The sequence below is a fragment of the Symphodus melops genome, assembly GCF_947650265.1.
Source record: "Symphodus melops genome assembly, chromosome: 13".
In the NCBI taxonomy this organism is placed as follows: domain Eukaryota; kingdom Metazoa; phylum Chordata; class Actinopteri; order Labriformes; family Labridae; genus Symphodus; species Symphodus melops.
Window position 1 is genome coordinate 20768056 of NC_136703.1, and position 19092 is coordinate 20787147.

At 40.2% G+C, this 19092-nt stretch overlaps 2 protein-coding genes across 8 annotated transcripts in view; both read right to left on the minus strand.

Moving 5' to 3' along the window:
- Positions 1–865: 865 nt before the first annotated feature.
- Positions 866–13742, minus strand: pfkfb2a (6-phosphofructo-2-kinase/fructose-2,6-biphosphatase 2a). Of its 2 annotated transcripts, XM_079360645.1 has the most exons (19): positions 13616–13742; positions 12756–12926; positions 11666–11791; positions 11131–11227; positions 10861–10927; positions 9487–9561; positions 9343–9399; positions 9110–9234; positions 8392–8599; positions 7770–7916; positions 7388–7492; positions 7077–7206; positions 5477–5539; positions 5327–5391; positions 5137–5199; positions 3119–3304; positions 2339–2408; positions 2232–2252; positions 866–2115 (listed from the first exon to the last, which is right to left on the minus strand). In XM_079360645.1, the coding sequence occupies exons 2-17, from the start codon at positions 12844–12846 to the stop codon at positions 2355–2357; spliced, it is 1659 nt and encodes a 552-aa protein (XP_079216771.1). In that variant the 5' UTR covers positions 12847–12926; positions 13616–13742; the 3' UTR covers positions 866–2115; positions 2232–2252; positions 2339–2354. The 2 variants fall into 2 exon arrangements, with proteins under 2 accessions (XP_079216771.1, XP_079216772.1); XM_079360646.1 differs by lacking the exon at positions 5137–5199 and having other exon boundaries at positions 866–2252; positions 13616–13741.
- Positions 13743–15956: 2214 nt separating this feature from the next.
- The window catches only part of dlgap4a (discs, large homolog-associated protein 4a), a 76297-nt gene continuing 73161 nt past the window's right edge, over positions 15957–19092 (minus strand). For all 6 annotated transcript variants that reach the window (XM_079360637.1, XM_079360635.1, XM_079360636.1 and 3 more), the window contains 2 exons: positions 18745–18897; positions 15957–18384 (listed from right to left, as the gene is read on the minus strand). In XM_079360637.1, the coding sequence (XP_079216763.1) occupies positions 18160–18384; positions 18745–18897 (378 nt within the window). In that variant the 3' untranslated portion in view covers positions 15957–18159. The remainder of the gene's footprint in view (positions 18385–18744; positions 18898–19092) is intronic.

Sequence of the window (19092 nt, forward strand, 5' to 3'; positions counted from 1 at the left end):
TGTAGAGCACCTTGCACCACAGCCACTGGCACTTTTATAACCACACTTGAATCTCTCAATAGAATAATCCACACAGGAAGCCAGACCTGACTGTCTTCATTCAGTGTCCATCCCCATCCTTCTTGACTGGGTGTCGGCTGCTCGGCCAGTTCAGATGTCACACAGATCCCAGACTGGTGGACAAGTGCCGCAGCAGGGAATCTTGAGTTGGTGGAATGTGCTCCATCATGTGTTTATCAACTGAATAAGGCCGCAGAAGCTGTCATGGGAGTGTGCAGATTTGCTGCCATGTAGTTGAAAGCCTGGGTGACCGCAGGGTAGGAATACCAATGTCTTCACTGTGATTGTGCATGACAGCAGAGGTGGTGCAACCAACAGTCAGATATTTTCTTTAAGTCAAAACCACAGTGCAGAGCTTCTCATTCGCCTGCTTCATTTACATGAGAAGTAAACTAAACAAGGCGATGTATATTTACAACAGTTTCTACTCCACCTGTGGTACTTAGTCTTTTTCTATTGGTGTGAAGTTTACTTATCGCATCCCCTCTGAACACTGATGGAGAATTGTGCTACAGTCGCCTTGTGTAAGAATAGTCGCTGTGAACTGAACCTTAAGAAAGACTTGCTCAAGTTCTGAGGTTATCTTCTGAAAGTGTTTGTGTTAAACAGCTTTTAATCATTCAAGGACCAGTCCAGGCATCAAGCAGCTAACTGATTCAAATCTTGAACAACAAGGCTGATTATTTTCCTGCTGTTTCCGTGGTGATTCACGACTTACTGTTAACTCAAAACACTAAATCACATAAAAACAACACTCAAATTAATTCACTATAGCTGGGCATAGAGCCAGTAAAACACATTCTGATTAAGAACACCACATTACACACTTTATTATGCTATAATGTGTGCATCAAACATGTCTGTTAGTGTGAGATTAGATAGATTAGCACTTTATTGTCATTACAAACAGAATGGAACGATTACCAGCTTATCTTCTTTGGAGAGCGTGATGTTCTCGCTGAAGATATCAGATGTTGGGTAGAACAGGCTCTGAGATTTCACTGACGTTTTTTTTTTTAACATTACTGCGTCTAACTTTATCAGGACAAGAAGTTTAACAAAGAGGACAGATACTCTCAGTATCACCACACTCGATATTGACCGCTTTATCAAGGTCATACAAAGTCAAATCAATTCATTACATCATAAATGTAACACCTCGTACACTTACATTAAAGCATCTTCAAAACATCCAAGACTTTGACAAACTTTCATTACATGTGAAACATTCTTTTGCATCAGATGTGCAGGCTTAAACATTTTTAAGTACCAGCTTTGCAATGCTTTGAATAAAGGCACGTTTCCAAATGCTTAATTTACACCTGATAGAAGCCATGTGGAAGGAAGTAGCACTTATCATACAGCTCGTTTGGTAAATCAGAAGCACATACTGTAGTTTACTCTCTATTTGAATACTTGAGTACCGTACTTAAACAAATGCATCAGCTCTTGTAAGTTTGAACGTGTCCATCTCCACTTTATATGAATATCTCAATATTCATATAATATGAAACTGAATAAATCAGAGCTGTTCTTTAAGTGACAGGTAGAAGATGCAGGAAATGAAAAACAGTATCACAGTAGCTGCTCCACTTTTTAAGGCTAAACAAAACGTTTCCTTATTTTAACGCTTGCGTCCTGACACTGAAAAAAACTATTTGTAGCTTACACATTAAATATGTAATATATATGTAATATAATGCTGAAAAATACAATTATTTCCACGTGTTAAGTCTGCACAGGAGGGGTGGATTTCACTGGTGAATGTTTAAATAAGTCAAAAAGAATCTGAGCAAAAAAAAATAAAACTAAAAGATTGTGCTTCCTTAAAGGCGATGGCTTCCAATGAGGTATGCAGTTCACAATCAACACCTTCTATCTAATACAGCATCATCTGACATCAGACTACAGTTTGAGGAGTGTGCTAGGAGGAGCTACAAGATGGCTTTTCTCTTTGCATTAGATCTGCTGGACCTGAGGCTGGATTTTTAGGCTACTGTGCAAAGACATCGAGCTCATGTTTGTCGGTGCAAACACCCGCTTACAACACGTAACCTTTCAAAACACAAACAAAGTGGTATTTTAGATATGGTTACACAGATGTGGTGGAAAATACATATGCAAATATTGTATTGGTTGAAGACGGTTGGGGTTTAAATGCTGGTCCTCACATCTGGTGATGCATCAGCAGCCTGAAATAAATCAGAAAAACACAGGAGTGAGATGTTTGAGGTTGAGCGTACAGAAACTTTTGAGAAAAAGAAAAAAAAAAAAGTACCTTTTTTATTTCTTCTTTAAATACAAACACAGTCGTCTGTGTCTGCTGCCCTGAAACCGTTCACCGAGTCCTGCAGGGTGTAAAAAAGGAAGAGAGGGGAAGTCAGAGGCGTCCGCGAAAAACACGGAACCAAGAGAGGACTGAGGCGTTTGTTTTGACTGGCACTGGCTGCACTGGAGCTAATATTAAAATCTGAGCTCACCAGCCAGAAGTCAACACTCCCTCCCAGTTTCTTTCCAGACTTTGAAGTGAAGTCAATTAAATATAGGTGGACCCCAACTCAAACACTGGATAAGATTTATCCTCTCATGTCCAAGAGGTTTGTAAAGGTCACTTTATTCTAACACTGACATAACAAATGTGGAAAATATGAAACGACTAATGGGATGTTTGTATCAGGGCTGAGACCTCTGGAGCACCACAACCAACAAAGAAGTCAAGAGTAGTTTTATTATTGCTTTTAGCTTTGCTAGCTAGCTGGCTAACTGTAAAGGACAGGGCTACAGGGTACAAATGTTAAAAGAGACAACTGGTTTGTGGTGAAAGGAAAAAAGAATACAGCATTTTGTTTATCTGTATTATTTGTACTTTCTGTTGTTGATTTCACATAAACATGCTAATATGAATTCACAGAATTTTATTGACAGACTTTATTTGGCCCCTTGATTTTTTGTTTGTTTTGGGTTTTTTTTTTAAACCATGATAACTAACTGATGTAAACTATCTTTACTCTTTCCTTATTCTTAGACTTCATTAAACCTCATCACAAACAGCACTGACCTCGCTTTGCTCAGATGCCTCTGAAACTTGCATGTTGGGTAAATTGGGGGCCTGGGATGTACGGGCCGGCTGAGGGTTGCCCACGCTGTAGAGTCGGGGTCGTTTGATCTGGTCTTCACTGGACAGCGGAGTGAAGCTGTTGCGCCGGAGGAAAGCTGGAGGCACAGCGTCTGCTCTGACTTTATTCTGGTGTGTGAAGAACAGAACAGACAAGGTGGGCACATTAAAGGGTCATACTAATGAAACCTCTGTTAACGTGGGTCTGAAGCCCCTGAAGGAAAACAACCATGGAGGAAAAACAGCAGGAAAAAAAAAAATCAAAGTTGTTGCTGTGTCGGTCTCCGCAGACAGGATATTTCTCACCCCATTAAACAAGAGCTTTGTCAGTTAATGTGTTTATATGATAACGCCCACTCTGTCTAGGACTCTTTATTTCAACCCTCACCACGAATCAGCACAAACAGGACAACCACAAACGCAGCTGGATGATGAGGAATAAAGAGAAAAGGCACAATATCACTCATGAACATTAAAGGTTCCTATAATCAATATTTCTTTCTCAATAAAGACTCAAATACTGAATGTGAATAGAGTCACAGTTAAACACCTACAGATTATAACCACTCTTCCTGCTCGCCCTTCAGTTCTTCAGAGCAGTGTCTTTCAGCTCCTTGTGATCAGGGCTGCTTCCAGATACAGGAAGCTGGAAAGCTACAGAATCCAACAAACGCTTTTTAAAAAAAAATTCCTTTACATTCTTAAATTGATCGGTAATTCTTTCACTTTCTTTTTTTCCTTTACATTTTTTTATTTCATCCTTGTAGCGTTTAAGTCTCTGTCAGCAGGAGTGGATCCAAGGGGCTGGTCTGAGTTACCATATAATAATAACCACATCATTCAACACAGGAATGTGAACCTGCAGGGAGGACAGAGAGAGTGCTGACGTTAGCGACACTCCACAAACCTATTTACCCTACTGTTTACCTGCCGACTGTTCAAATACAATGTGCTCAATTTGGACTGTTTTAAGAACGTTCTCTTAATTTGAAACTCGTCGATTAGTATGAATTTTCATTCCTTGAACTTCATCCCACCTCTGCATAAGTAAAGTGTCCCAGTTGGCCAACCACGGTCGAAGAGTCTGGACCTCTCTGTCAGAAGTAACAAATGCACTTTGCTGGTAAAATTACCTTTTACTTTGAAAGAGCCAGGCAAGCTGTTTCCTCCTTTATTCAGTTTTAATACTCAGCTCAAACCGACAGATTAATGTGCAGACATCAGAGTCATATCAAAAAGAACCATCTCGTCTAACTGTCTGCTAGAAAACATGGTTCCTTGTATGTCTGTCTGTGTCTCTGATGTTTCATCGCTAACAGACTGTGTCCTCGAGGTGGGGAAAAAAACCATGACATTCTTGTTTTCTGGGATTTTAAATCGATTCATAACTTGTTAGGAGGTAAAATAAATATAATTAGAGGAAATTAAAGTTTTGTAACGCCTTGACGCCTACTTTCACAAATTTGCATCAAACCGCTTCCGCTCCGAATGCAGCCAAAATAACGTCCGTTTTCCTCCACTGCCGGTTGATGCACTTTCAGTACATACCTAGGAACCTTTTGCAACCTGGTCATAGGACCAGTCCGAACACCATCAGTCTGATGTGCTATTTTTATGTAATATCTATCTTAAGTGCGATTGTCAAATTAACTTTCTCAACTTAATTTAGCATCTACTTGAAAGCAGAAACACATGTAAAAAAAGTTTTTAGTATTAACACTTGGAAACAAATTCAGGTGTTAAGGGGTTAATAATAAATGTCCTTCAAGTTTGTGTGTGTAAAACTTCAGGCCACCCGTGCATTAGTCAGTCCTGCAGTTGGGCCACCCCGTTCAAAAAAGTCTGGCTTTGTCACAAAATGAGAGCCATAAAACAAACCACAGAATAAACAGGTCTATAAATATCTATACAACAAGAAGAGTGAGAACGTCTCTCTGTATGTGCACAGATCTTGAACCTACATTGAGTTTGCTGCATCTGGTGTCTGGACTGTTAAGGGGGACTGGATATGTTGTTCCTGAAAGCTGAATCACAAACATCAGAGCAGCTTGTGTAATCACGGACTGGACTGAGTTGAGTGGACAGGGACAAGATGAGACAAATGACACCACATGTTTTGGACAGAACTTCATAAAAAGGTCAGGAGCTTACTAAGGGTCTGTCCCTGTGAGTGTTGACAGCCTCCACCTGCAGGTCAAACATGTCCACTTTACAGCCTGAAGGAGGGAGGCGGGAGAGAGTCGGTCACAATGCAAACAAAAGGAAAGTCTGTTTCTTGAGTATGACAGTGAAGTGACTTACCATAAGCCACAGGGGTGAGTTTGAGGACGGTGTGCAGGGGACACTTCAAATACGGCAGATCATCTGTGCCAAAAAAAAAAAAACAGTGACAAGAAAGCTTCAGACTTCCTGTGCTGTTGTTCTGTCTCGTCACGTTCGGGTGGATGGTAGTGGGATAGATTGCCAGTCAGAGCTGCACCCACATTGGTTGTTTTGGCTTTAAACCGACGCTGTGACCACTTCCTCTGCTGCCTGGCGACACTTAGCCTCTGCCCAAACTTAATTATGGATGTGTTTTTGAACCACATTTTCCACGCTATCCACCCACATCATGTCTTTGTAAATTCTCAACACGTTTTCTGTTTAAATCCAAACATGCCTTTTTAGGCACTCAAACTAAAATCATTGAGTGCTCAACTCAATAATCAGGGTTGAGTATCTTCATTCCGTTTTTTTTTTTTAATGGTACCGCTGCTAAATCAATACTTTTCAAACAGTAGCTAAATGTAACAATGACGAAGAACAATAAGAAGTCACAGCACTTTTAAACGGCCCTAGTGACCACGAATCCCAGCCCCAGCCCGCTTACTAGAATCATCTTGGACTTAAGACAAGCGAGACATCATTTAATTGTTTCTGAAGTCAGTGTGTGTTTTGGACTGCAGCTACGAGCTAAGTGGTATCTGATTCTGATAACCATCCCTTCCTCCAATGATATTCGACAACAAAATACTGAAGAAGGAAAAAAAAAACTACCTGCAGAGAAATGAGGAATTAAAACCAAGTCTAATAGACTAATGCATGTCAAATGTTATTGGTAGTAACTGTAGTTGTACAGTGTGTAAGCTTTATGTCTTGTCCTTAACAATTGGAATCATTTTGAATCATGAGCTGAATCTCACAGGGTTCCAAATAAATAAATCAACGCACTGAGGAAGATGAAGACATGTAGCTGTACACAATTCAGCCGTGTGACTGCTGTTTATACAGTATATAAAGTATACTTTATCTTTTACATTTTAGGAGCATTTAATCCAAGAAGTAGAAGAAACTTCTTCAGCAGCAGAATTTGTAAATCTGAATGGTTAAATCTTTTAGACTCATATTAACACTTATTGCTGTCATGTTTTTAAATGAAGATTCCTCTAAACTTTGAGCCAAATGACAGTTATGTTGCTGTCATGATAACCATGCACTGTTGTACCGCTTATTAAAGCAATTGTGTTTCTGGTCAACTTTGTTGCCCCCTTGTGGTTCTGTTATTTCTACTTTGTACTACTATTTCCTTATATGGGATTAAAACATGATGAATCACAGGAATATCTCAACTTCTCTCAGCTCTCAGGCTTTTAGAGATTCTTTTTAAAGACTGGTCTTTACAGCAGCCTACAAATTAGGGGGTCAAACCTGGTGGGTGATTTAAGCCTTGAAACCAAGCGACACACCTAAAGCTTCGTCCAGTCCTGTGACATGAGCTTAGAATATATCAGAGCTTTAAATGAACCACGTTTCATCTGCATAAAACAAACAAAAAAAACCCAATATTTGCATTTTATAGCAGCGTCTGTATTTGTGCATGAGTTCATGAAGATATGTGCTGTGTTTCTGTTGTGCATGTTACCAGCACTCTTGTCCAGGAAATAGGCGAGCAGGCACCGCATGACAGCCTGATGACAGATGACCAGGACGTTTCCCTGCCGCTCCAGCTCCATGATTACTGGCTCCAGCCGCTGAACCAGGTCCTGGTAGGACTAGAGAAAGGGAAGGATACAGAGCTGCTGTTTTTTTTTCTTCTGTTCAAATCCTTTTTTTTTTTCATAGGTCATCATTTTCCAGTAAGTTCCTAGAAAAGCAGAAGAAAAGCTATATAGCTACTTATCAGACTGCCGGCTGAATCAGAAACACATCAGTGACAAAGTGGGGACGCTCTACCTCTCCTCCAGGGTAGCGGTAGTGATACTTGTCCTGGTCCCTCATGGCAAACTCTTCTGGGTACGTTTCCTCAATCATCTCATACGTCATATCTTCACACACTCCCTGAAACACAGTCAAAAAAAAAAAGACACAAAGCTCAAATACCGTACAACTAACAGTTACTGAAAGCAGGCAGCACTGTCTAGGTATGCAATATGTTTTGTATCTGGCTTTTGTTGCTTTTTGTTGTTGTTATTTTGCATCACTGATTTTGTCTCAGATTCTGTTCTCTGTTTAGTGGAAAACAAGATAAATAATAAAAAGCTAAAAACAAATCAAAAATCAAAGCCCTGCTTGTGTGTGCGTGTCTGTAACTTCAGTGATTCACCAGACGACATACAGCATCGATTTCATTGAGGATCTTCCACTGCTCGTAGGGGACTCCGAGCTCCTCGGCTGTCTGGATGGTGCGTCTCAGCTGGCTCGTCCAAACTTTCAGGTCGGACAGACGGTGCTCCTGCACGAAACCCTTCAGAGCTGCCGCAAACTGAACGTGACGACATGTTGAAGAAAGTTAAGAGCAGAGCAGGTCAGTAAGGTCCCTTAAAGGCCCCAGCATTTGTTGAGTTTTAGCAACAGGACTTTATAAGAGCATTTTGACACCAGTTCACTTGATTTCGACACTTCAGCTTTTTGTGTTGATGTCATTATTATGCTAAATAATTAACGTGTGAAAGCTTGTTCAGTTGTTCTGTAAATATTCTTATATTACAGGATTTTGGAAAATAGTTGCCTTTAATGACAGATACATTTAGTGCATCGACTAAAATGAAGGGAGTGAGCAGATTAAAATGTATTTCTTTTTTTCAAATCAATAACAAAAAATATATATATATATTATTATCATCATTTTTTCCCCCAACAGAAGTCAAGAGAATCCTTTAAGAATTTTGAGACATGCTGAAATTATTTTTTTTTTTCTAATCTAGAAATGTAAGAGCAGGCTGTTTTTCTTAAAGCACCTGTTTCCCTCTCTCTGACAGTTCGGAGTCTCCCCCGATGCGGGCCTCCATGTTGTGATGGCTCTCTCCGTGGCGACAGAGGTATATGGAGTGGGAGTGGACGTGGATGTTCATGAGATAGTAGACTATTTTACTCTGGATGTAATCCTGCACCCTGTTGACCAAGAAACTACGACCCACATTGATGACCTGGATGAAGGACAGGTTCCTGTAAACAGACACCGAGTCAAACACAAACACACTTGGAGACGCTGAAGGATATTTAGACTACTTTCAATGTAATCTCAATTTCCTGCTATCCTACCTCTGACGTCTTTCAGAATCTCAGAGAAGGTTCGAAGAGATCAACAACTTTCCCTCCTCCCAACAAACAAAGATTCTAAACTAAGTATTCAATCTTAGCAGCTCCAAAACATTGATTAGGTTTACTGCAAATGATCATCAAAATCATCCACCTAAATGACTCATGGTCATGTGACAGTGTGACAGTTCAGCGGTCATGACGAGTGCCCCATGTACAGAGGCTATAGTCCTCGCCGCAGAGGCTGTGGGTTCGAGTCCAGCCTCAGCCTTTTGCTGCATCTCCCACGCTCTCCTCCAAACATTTCCTGTCTCTCTTCAGCTGTCCAATCCAATAAAGGCAAATATTTCCCAAAGTATCACTTTAAAAAAAAAGTGACAAATTGCCATCTCCAGAAAAAAAAAATCGAACTCTTACTTGTCATGTTCATCCGGATCTAAAGGTTGGTATGTCACTTTATAACACTCTATTCTCTTCAGAAAATCCTCCATGACACTTTCTCTGTCCCGCTCGGGGTAATCTGGGCTCGACACCTTCACATCCTGCGTGAAAGACAAATGATCAGAGACGAGTTCAGGATTTTAACAGGGTTTGGTTTTTTCAGACTTAACAGATCTAATAATTGTGATTAAAAGCAAAAATTAATTTACCAGAATGTTCGTTGCGATGACCTCAGGATCGTCACAAACGGACTCAACAAAGAACACCTAACGAGAGAGGTTTCTCATGAATAATGTGAACGACGCATTAAAGTGTCTGAACTGAAACTGGTAAATCAGAAATGTTTCACAGACCTTGTAAGAATTATCTTTGGCAAAGTTAAGGATGAGTTCCCTCCTCTCTCTGGTGGTGTTAGTGGCATCAAAAACCTGACACACACATCACGGGATATATTCAATAAACTCTATTCACACATCAAAGACAACATGAAGTTAAAAGAGTGACACACAACAGAATGGGAGTTAAACCTCCAGGATTCATTCAGCACCTGATGTTGGGAGGTAATGAGCTCTGCCCTGTAATCAGCCAATCAACATTTCCTAATCAAGCACTTTCAGTCCCGCTGTGGTGTATTTGTGTAGCTGTAAACAATACAGGACCATAAACCTGAGCATTTTGTTATCAATTTGTTTTATAGCTTTTTTTTTTTAAATATTTGAAACAGAACGTCAATGTATCCGACTTTTGATCGGAGGAGGGTATTTATTTAAAGGCAGGGTACGTCACGTTCTCCAGATTTCGGTTGAAATTGTCTTTATGTCCTGACTAATTAATTAATCCTGAGTAATTAATAAATATGCTCTGAAAAAGAAACGAAAAAAAAATAATCTGTCATCTGTAGCAGTTGTAAACACGTAAAAACACGTAAACACGTGTCGGAACTCGACTGTGTTTTATTTGACCAATCAAGCCTCTCTAACCCCATGCATGCACGAGAACCACACTCACAGCATGAGCTTCTGGACTGATGACGCTGGTGCATATAAGTGGAGCTTTTGGGGTGCAGCTTTTTAGGGAGCACAGAGGGGACGGGGTGAGTTACTACGGAGAACAGAGAGGATTCTACTTTCAAAATCATGCTAGTTTTTGAAAATTACCAACCCTGCCTTTTTAACACAGGGGTAAACCATCCTGATGCTGTTTTCATATCATTCCTCTGGGGGGCATCAGAGGACCATTTATACACAAAGCTTGTACAAAAAAAAGAGGCCAGCATGAGTTTACATGACGCATATTTGTCATTGTTAAGAATCCATTGAAATGAGGCACAGAGCGTAAAGCAGGTTTCAGTTTGTCCACAATAACAATGAGCAGAGATGGGATTTTCCTTTGGCTGAGCAAACAAACAGCAGCAACTATCTGTGCTTTAAAAGTGCACTCTGCTTCTCTCCTTCACTGACTGAGGGATTAAAGTTTAAATTAACACTGTGCCAAAAACAAAGCAGAGCCCACTATCCTCTTATAAAAAAAAAGGTTATTGGGCAAACTAGAAGATGTCGCCCTATCTTATGCTCTAAACATAGAACTCTGAACTCTTGTTAGAGAGCGTCTGCTTGTGCATACACCTGGATGTATTGCTTTGCCAATAGGGACACTATCTGTGAGTTGTTTGGTAATATACTGCAGGCATTATTTGTGTGCATGGCTCAGTTTGTTTGTGGCCTTACAGCAATCTGGCCTCCTTCTTCATTCAGATAGACCTTGACATCCTGCAGTGCCACCAGAGCACACTGCCTGTGGAGAACAAGGAGTGAATATCTGTTAGAGAAGGCCTTGAAATGTATCTTCAGGACAAAACATCACTGCAGTAATAGTAGAAGCTCTTTTTGTTCATCCAAAACGATGCATTTGCATGGCTAGCTGCAGAAGGCTAAAGTACGTATGGGAAGCTATTACACCTACACAGATTGATAACAACGTTCAATCTCTTCACTCACTTTCTGATCTCCATGGCTTCTTTGTTGTCATGTCTGAAGAAGTCGTAGGACTTGTACGACTTCACTGCTTCTCTCCTATAAACTCCGAGGTTAAACACTACGAGAGGAGGAGACAGTCAGTGAAACACATGCAAACATCATTCAGGCCAGTGACCTACATCTGACTTCTGCAAAACCAGTTCTTCTGGTTCTGCATTTTACTGAGGTGAAGCCATAAGGGCATAAACTAGAAACAGAGCCACTAAATGAGGGGTGTTGACGTAAATACAATGACATTAACACAGCATAGCCTTAAGCAAAGAAAAGTCAAATTATCTCTCTACACGATGCGTCATGATACTATTTTTCACACCTGTGTTTCTCTTCCACAATGAACACTATCCTCTCATTCATTTTTACTACCACTGACTTTTCACAGGGCGCTCTGAGGAAATGATTCAGTCTTCTCCTGCTGGTTGATTTGCATTTCCTGTGGTGGACAAATCCAATCTGACACTATGAGAGAAAGTCAAACATGTATGGTGTCAGTGCTGACCTTGAGTCGGCACTCCGATCCAGTTGAGGTAGCGGGTCAGCTTCTTGGACATGTAGGTTTTCCCCCTAGCAGGCAACCCAATCATCACTATCACAGTTGGGGAATTGGTCATATAGGAGGCCCATGCTGCAGATTGCACACACACACACACACCCCCCATGAAAAAAAAAAACATGCACACGTCACACATACACACAAACAGAAACGTTAGTAGCATGCAAAACTATTCATGACAAACACATATTTTCATTTTATTAAGTCAAAAGATTCCCCCTCGAACGTCCAGTGTGTAACGAAAGGGCAGCAAAGAGAGGCTGGGTTATAAAACAAATGTCACACTGCAGTAAATGTGGACCCAGCAGGCTGAAGTTTCATTAAACATTTCCTTCATACCATTCTCATCTCTTGACTTCTGGTTAATATTTTCCAGGGTCAGATAGCTCATCAACCCAGTCCACTAATCAACTGTAGCTGTGTTAGCTGGGAAATGAAATGGAAAAACTCCAACAGATTTGTTTTCCTTTCCTTTTTCTTTCTTTCAGTGTCCATGAAAGCCATTTAGATCTAAGAGCTGGCAGGCCCAGACTTGACTTGAGATTCTATGGACAGATGTCATCAAGTTTAAGAAGCAGCAGACAGGAAAGGTTTTGTGTGCAGGACACATTTTGATAGAATCTTTTCATGACCTAACAAGTGCCTTATAAAAGACTCCTTAAAGTCGTACTGCTGATTAAAATTAGTCGAAGCTCAGTGATGTTTTTACAGGCTGGATGTTAACCTTGCTCATTATAGAATAACTAAGCCTGTTGTATCCTTAGCTACAAATACATCTGCACCTGTAAACATGCCATACTGACGGGGTCAAAGCAGGAAGTGACGAGTCAGCGTCTGCAGTTACATTTACATCTTTCTTTACTTATGCACACATGAGTAACAGATGTTAAGAAAGGAACCAATCACAGCACATAGTTACTGCATTTAAACAATGTCAGAGTTAAGGTGAACAGAGTTAAAAAAAAAAAAAAAGAAAAAGAAAAGTACACTTCAATGTATCAGTCCGGGCATTCAAAGGAGAAAACAGTCCACTCACAGCACTTCTTCTCGTTGGCCCTGAGGTCAGTCCGTTTGGCCTCTGTTGAGCCATCTGCAGTAGCTACAGGTTTTTGGGGTCGAGCGGCCATGATTGGTCTGATCTGAGTCCTGACTTATACGGTCTAAGTGTTAAACTCTGGTCACTGGTAAGAGGAGGTCTGCATCTCCCCTAGTTTGAAAAAAAGATACATTATTATACACAAAATATGGAGACAAAAGGGAAAGAGGGTACTGGCAAAGACATTTACAGTGAGAAATAAAAGTACAAGAATATTTCAAATGCTTATTTTAAACCTAACTATTATTTTCCTAATTATGATGCTGCAGTAAAAAAAAAAAAAAGCGAAAAGCACATTTTACAAATGTGAAGAATTATTTGTGTAAATGTTTTAAGCTTCTACTAAATATTATTATTATTTTATAAACAATTATTCTGTGATTGTTAAGCAGCATAATTGGTTAACCAGTTCATCCAAATGTCAAAAACTAGCACATAACATCCCAAACCCTGAATAATAATAAAAATAATCATTCAACATATTCACAAAGGAAGCTAGGTCAGGAGGAGAATGAGTTGTTAGCATCCTTTTTCTTTTATAAATGTTAGTTTCTCAACCACTTTTAGATTTACAAATATAACCCTTCACAATGATCTGCTTGATGAAAAGGCTCAAAGACTTCCTGGTTTGAGAGCAGAGGTTGTTTTACTGATAACATCTTACAGTAGAGGGCTTACTTGTACATTAACACTGCATGTACATCTCATGGTCAAGTTCATAACTTTAACTTCTGCAGGGAAAGCTTCGTCCACAGAGTAAAAACAACACATGAAGGTATAACGAGGATGTATAAACTCACCACACTTCTTCAGGTGGCTGAAAATATTCGTTATTTTTCCTTTTCATACGATGCTGTTGTACTTGGCTTTGACACCGCAGCAGGAGTCTCCTTCTTCTTCTTCTTCTTCTCTGGTGCTTTAGCCCCTCCCCCTCGTCGCTGGTTTGCCGCGAGTTCACAACTCGTCTTCAGTTTCCGGTTGGACTTTCCAGAATAAACTAAAGGCCGAAGATATGATTTACATAGGACATGCTTTTACTTTGAAGAAAATCTGTTCTCTCTCTCTGACGCACCTGCCCAAGCTCCCCCCACCCTCCAGCTATTCCATCATATAGCCTGCAGGGGCGCAATGGTCTGTGGCTGTGACGTCTATCGCATGTACGTCAAAGGAGCAGGCCACTAAATTTAGAGAGCACTATATACTGAGTTAAACGGTACCGGAGTATTATTATGTTATTATTATTATAACTATAATTATATTATTATATTATTATTATTATAACATTATAACATATTATTATTATTAGTCAATAGTACATTTTGGAATAGAAAAGTCTCATTTTACAGTTAAATGTAAATGTTACCTGATTCTTGTTTTAATTTAGTATCACACATGTCAAAGTATATGCGTACGAATTAAACCACTTTTGCCACTATGGCTAAAGGTCATAATGGATAAATAGACACTATAATAATAATCACTGATTATTAAATAGCAGGTGTTGTTTTCATATTATTAATTTCAATCTTTTTCTCTTGTTTACATTATGGAGGCTTCACAGCCTATGTACGAGTGTCTCAGCCTTTACAGCCATTATGGAGGCCTAATTAGGACTTTAATTATGTAATTGTTGAACATTCAATGCAAACCACTGGGATTAAAACTCTGCAGCTACAAACTCTACATCACTGAAAATAGAGCTAGATCACAATACATCATCCTGATATGGGACTTGAGTGCTGGAATCTACTTCCATGAGGTTGCTTTTTATTTCATTTATGCACTTTAATGTTGATGCTGCTTAACAAGGCCTTCTGAAAATAACAGCAATAAAGAGATTTGGAGTGGCACAGAACACAAAGACTAGCAGCACAGTGTGCACAGCACATTTGCCAGCATGTATTACAAATTATTGGTGTAACTTGGAAGAACGCTGTTCATTTATCATATAACTGCATACTGCAGTAGATGAATGGGAGTCTCTTTCTAACATCCGATTTATTTTAAGTTGGAAAACAATGTTAACGACTAAGCACAAAAAAAGAGTATAAAATGTGTATTTTTGGGGTTCAGAAAGATGGGGTTTCTGGACACTATTATCCGACTCCATACCAAGGAGAACAACTAATAGGGTTGAGGTAAATTGAAACATGTATGAAAGCACACAAAAAATGAACTCCACCATTGAGTGGCACTCCCTTTTTAATTCTACAGCTTATTTCAGACTGAAAATATGCCACATAACTCATTGCAATCACAATAATTTATTCTCTTAAAAGAAACTAGCCTCACAGTGTCTAACTATTACACCATAACATTAAACAACCCTTTGCCTGGACGATATGTGCTTATTTTGTCGAGTTATGTTCTTCAGTAGAAGTTATTCTGGAACTACATAGTTTTTGCTCGTCTGCTAGCAGGACCTCAGTGAGGACAGGAGATATGTAGCCAGAGAGAGATGATGGTAGAGAAGTCACAATGGGCGTACGATTCTGGGTTTCTGTCCATCAAGCATACACCATGACCTTATTTTTACCCCAAACATTTTCACAAAAACAGGTTCACGTGTCTCAGGCAATTCTGTGAATTCTTGAAGAGAACTATCAGAGAAAATTGCCTCTTCCACATGGTGGTTGAATTGCTCATCTGCCTTCAGAGTTGCATCTTCTGATCATCCTTTTTTGTTTTCTTTTTTTTTTAGCCCTTTTAAACTCAGGAAGTACTCGTAAACAAACCGTCTGAAGATCCCTGATCAGGTCATGCTCTCCTCTAAGTTCAGTGTGTGGGCAAATAAAGGGATCCGGCTCTCAAAGGATGTGAAAAAACAAGGAGAAAACATTTCACCATTTTGTCACAGTTATAAACTCTTATGCACAGTACATACCCTGAATGCCTTACAAAACAAAATGTTTTAGATCATTTGCAAGACCCAGTTAAAGGAGTACTGAAAATTCTCTGGCAAGGATCTTTGTATATTTTTATAAGTGAGAAGGCCATGCTTTTAGAGATTACACAGTAACAATAGAAGTGCTAATCTATTTCTTATGAGTTATTTGTATGTAATATTAACTCAGTGGCTAATATTACTTTTGTTTTATGGATGAGTGCGATAAAAAGAGAGCAAGAATGATGACCAGGACATGTAGCAAAGGGATGTTTAATGATTTCTTTGGACAATGAAATGCACATGTCCATTGTTGATGTAATACAAATTAGAGAATAAGAAAATCAACAACTTTGTGTTGTGTCAGCATTCCCAGTTCAACTTCATTTCTTGTTTGATGTCAACCAAAGATTAAGAATGGAACAGAAAAAGATGCCTGGAGTGTCACGCAAGGACTGACCAGTAGGGGGAGAGCCAGCTCTTATAAAGACAGAAAAAATATCAGTGAACCTAAATCTGTGCAGGAGTATCAGCTATGCCCAGTTTGGCTCATGAGCCCATGGGGAAACTTGTGCTTCCGTTTAGGAAGCATCAGTCCAATCACCAGTGGGTCATGAGTTCAGATGGAGATGGGGCATAATGTATCTGGAGTGAGCTGATGAATAAACAAACAAGCTTTGCTGAGAATGCACACAAAACTTAAATACAAATTCACTTTAAATAAAGCTTGAATCAAATGACACTGAAATGTGGTTGAAAGTTGCCATCTTGGCACAATATGAAGTCCCAGCACCATTAATTCTTATAGTTACAGAAGTCGAGACGCGTTGGTCTGACCTCATTTCGGATGAAAGACATTAAAAAATTAAATTAAAATATGTACCACAGTTATTCAATCTCAACAAACAAGAGGTGGGAGCTCATGCTGCTAGAAGGGGGCGTGAAGAAAACAGCTGATTTTAGCAGTCATATTAAGCCTGGTCTTCACAGCAGCTAACCGTGCCAAGAGTTTGTCTTATTTAAGGACATTGAGTAGGTCTGGAATTGAAACATCTTGCAATGTCTCTAAACGTTTGGCCAATTCATGTGTGGTTATATAATAAATAATCCCTACATCCTTGTTTTTATGCGGTTTAGTTTTGAGTGTTCAACCTGAGATTTTTTGTCAGTCCATAAAAGCAAACATTCATCCTCATTGGGAACGTTGAATTTCATCATTTAAGACTGGGTACCTACTGCATTGCTTGCACTAAAACGCCTTTTATTATTGCTATGCTATGTCATTTCCTCTCCAGAAGCACGCAAACCCCCACCCGTCCCTCGCGCACACAGTCGGGTTGAATGGGAATGCCGTATCAAGTGGTGAATGTCTTGGTCCCCTACATCACTGATTGAGGATGCAGTGAAAAGTCAGAATGATGAGGGAAACTGAAGGGTGAGCAGACTTGATCCGAGGTGAGTGGAAAAGTGCAGTGATCAAGTCGACATGAGCTGTGTTAATGTGTAACATTTCATACATTCCTCTGTAGCTCACTGGCTGGGCAGTTGTTAACCTCACATCCCTTCACAAAAAAAAACAAACAAGTGTAAGACTTTAACAATGGGAAATATTCACAGACACAGACCGTGTAGTGTGCGTTTGTGAGAAAAGAGAAGAAGAGGAAGAGAGAGGCGGAGTGAGTGATTGCATCAAGTGCTAATATAACATGACAGTACATGTACTGGATCTATAAAAAACTACCTTGGTACTGAACACTGACCTCTTTCTAACAAATAATCTGGTATACAACATTTACAAAATGAACATTGTAATAGTGTGATATTTTAGAATATATATGCTACTGCCTTCCTCTGGTTCGCTGCATTTTAAAACCTCGAGTACATCGACATCACCTTTAGAACTCTTACACGGTAAAGCGTACACACCACACCCGACGAGTGGCAGCCTAATACAAATAGAGAACAGGAAGACTCTGTGGACAGTGAGTACACCTGCATGTGTGTGTCCTGAGTGTGTGTGGATGGTAGCTTAGCTCGTAAACCAGGCAGCCACGACTTGCCGGTAGACTCAGCAGTGAAGGGAGTTTTTTTTTTTGTTTTTTTTTAAGAGAGTAAACTTCTGGGATACCAAGATTTCTTCAGCTCACAAGGTACAGGGTGTCCTTATTCCAAGATACTTGCACATTTAAGACAGTCCTGATATACTTTAGGAGATAATAATTATTATAATGTCAATAATAACAATAACAATAGTATTAAACATCTGTCAAGATTATTTCAGTCCCATGGCAGCAGGGTGATGATCTGCATTATTCTGGATTGTTCTTCTGTGCCCTGTGCTCAGGCCTCTGTGCATCCGTAATACATCTGTGTGTTTGTCTCAGATTTGTTTGCGTTTTGGGTCAATGAGTGTCTGAAGTGAGTCAGGATTCTGCTCGATGGGCCGGTGCTGGTTCACTCTCAGAGGCGGGTCTGGGCCTCGGGGACGTAGATTTCGATGCTGTCGGCACTTTCCGTGGCGGAGTTCTGTCGTACTGACGCCGCGCGCTTTGCCGCCATCAGCCGTTTCCTGGCTTCTTGCCGCTGCTTGTCCACGGCGGAGTCCACGCTCCTGTCCTTACCCGCTGACAGCTTGGGCTTAGACGGCTTCTTTGGCACAGACGATGGAAGCGGCTTGTTTTCATCCTGAGGAAAATCGTGTCAAGGAGGGGCAGAGATGAGGTACGGTGTGGTATTAGGGAGACAGATAACCTCCAGTATCAACACTTTGCCGTCATTTATACAACACAACGAGTTTGTAAGTTTGAATTTAAACTCCAAAACGCTTGAAGTTAGGAACGAAACTAGAACCCAATTAATCCTGTTGTCCAACTATGTGACGACTCTTTTTAATCCTCTGGATTAAATGGAGCAAAAACTTTCAATCCACAAAGTTTTACAGAGAAATATCAGCAGGATTTCATCTTTGAAGAGTCAGCTTCAGCAGAATCTACCAATCAAATGAACTGTGCAGTAAACATGCGAGTGTCGGGTACCAGTCGTTACCTTCTTCTCTGGCTTCTCAGGAAGCTGCCAGTTGTTGGCTTTCAGCTGGTAGAGCTCGTCAAACTTCATGCTGATGTCTTCTATCGAGAGCTGCAGCAGATCCCAGAACCCTGCCAGGTCCTGTGCCGTCGGTCGCGGGTTGGCATTAATGTTCTAGTGTGACAGTGCAGAGAAGCGCAGGTTGAATCAGTTCGGTCAGATCAGAAAGAATTGATCTATCGTTCCCTTTGTACATCTCTCATGCAGCCGCCTATTCAGCAAGCCAATCGAGTAAAAAAAAAAAAAAAATCTAATACCAATCAACTTCCTGCAGTATTTTAAATACATGGTATGGGGCCTTTAACTGTC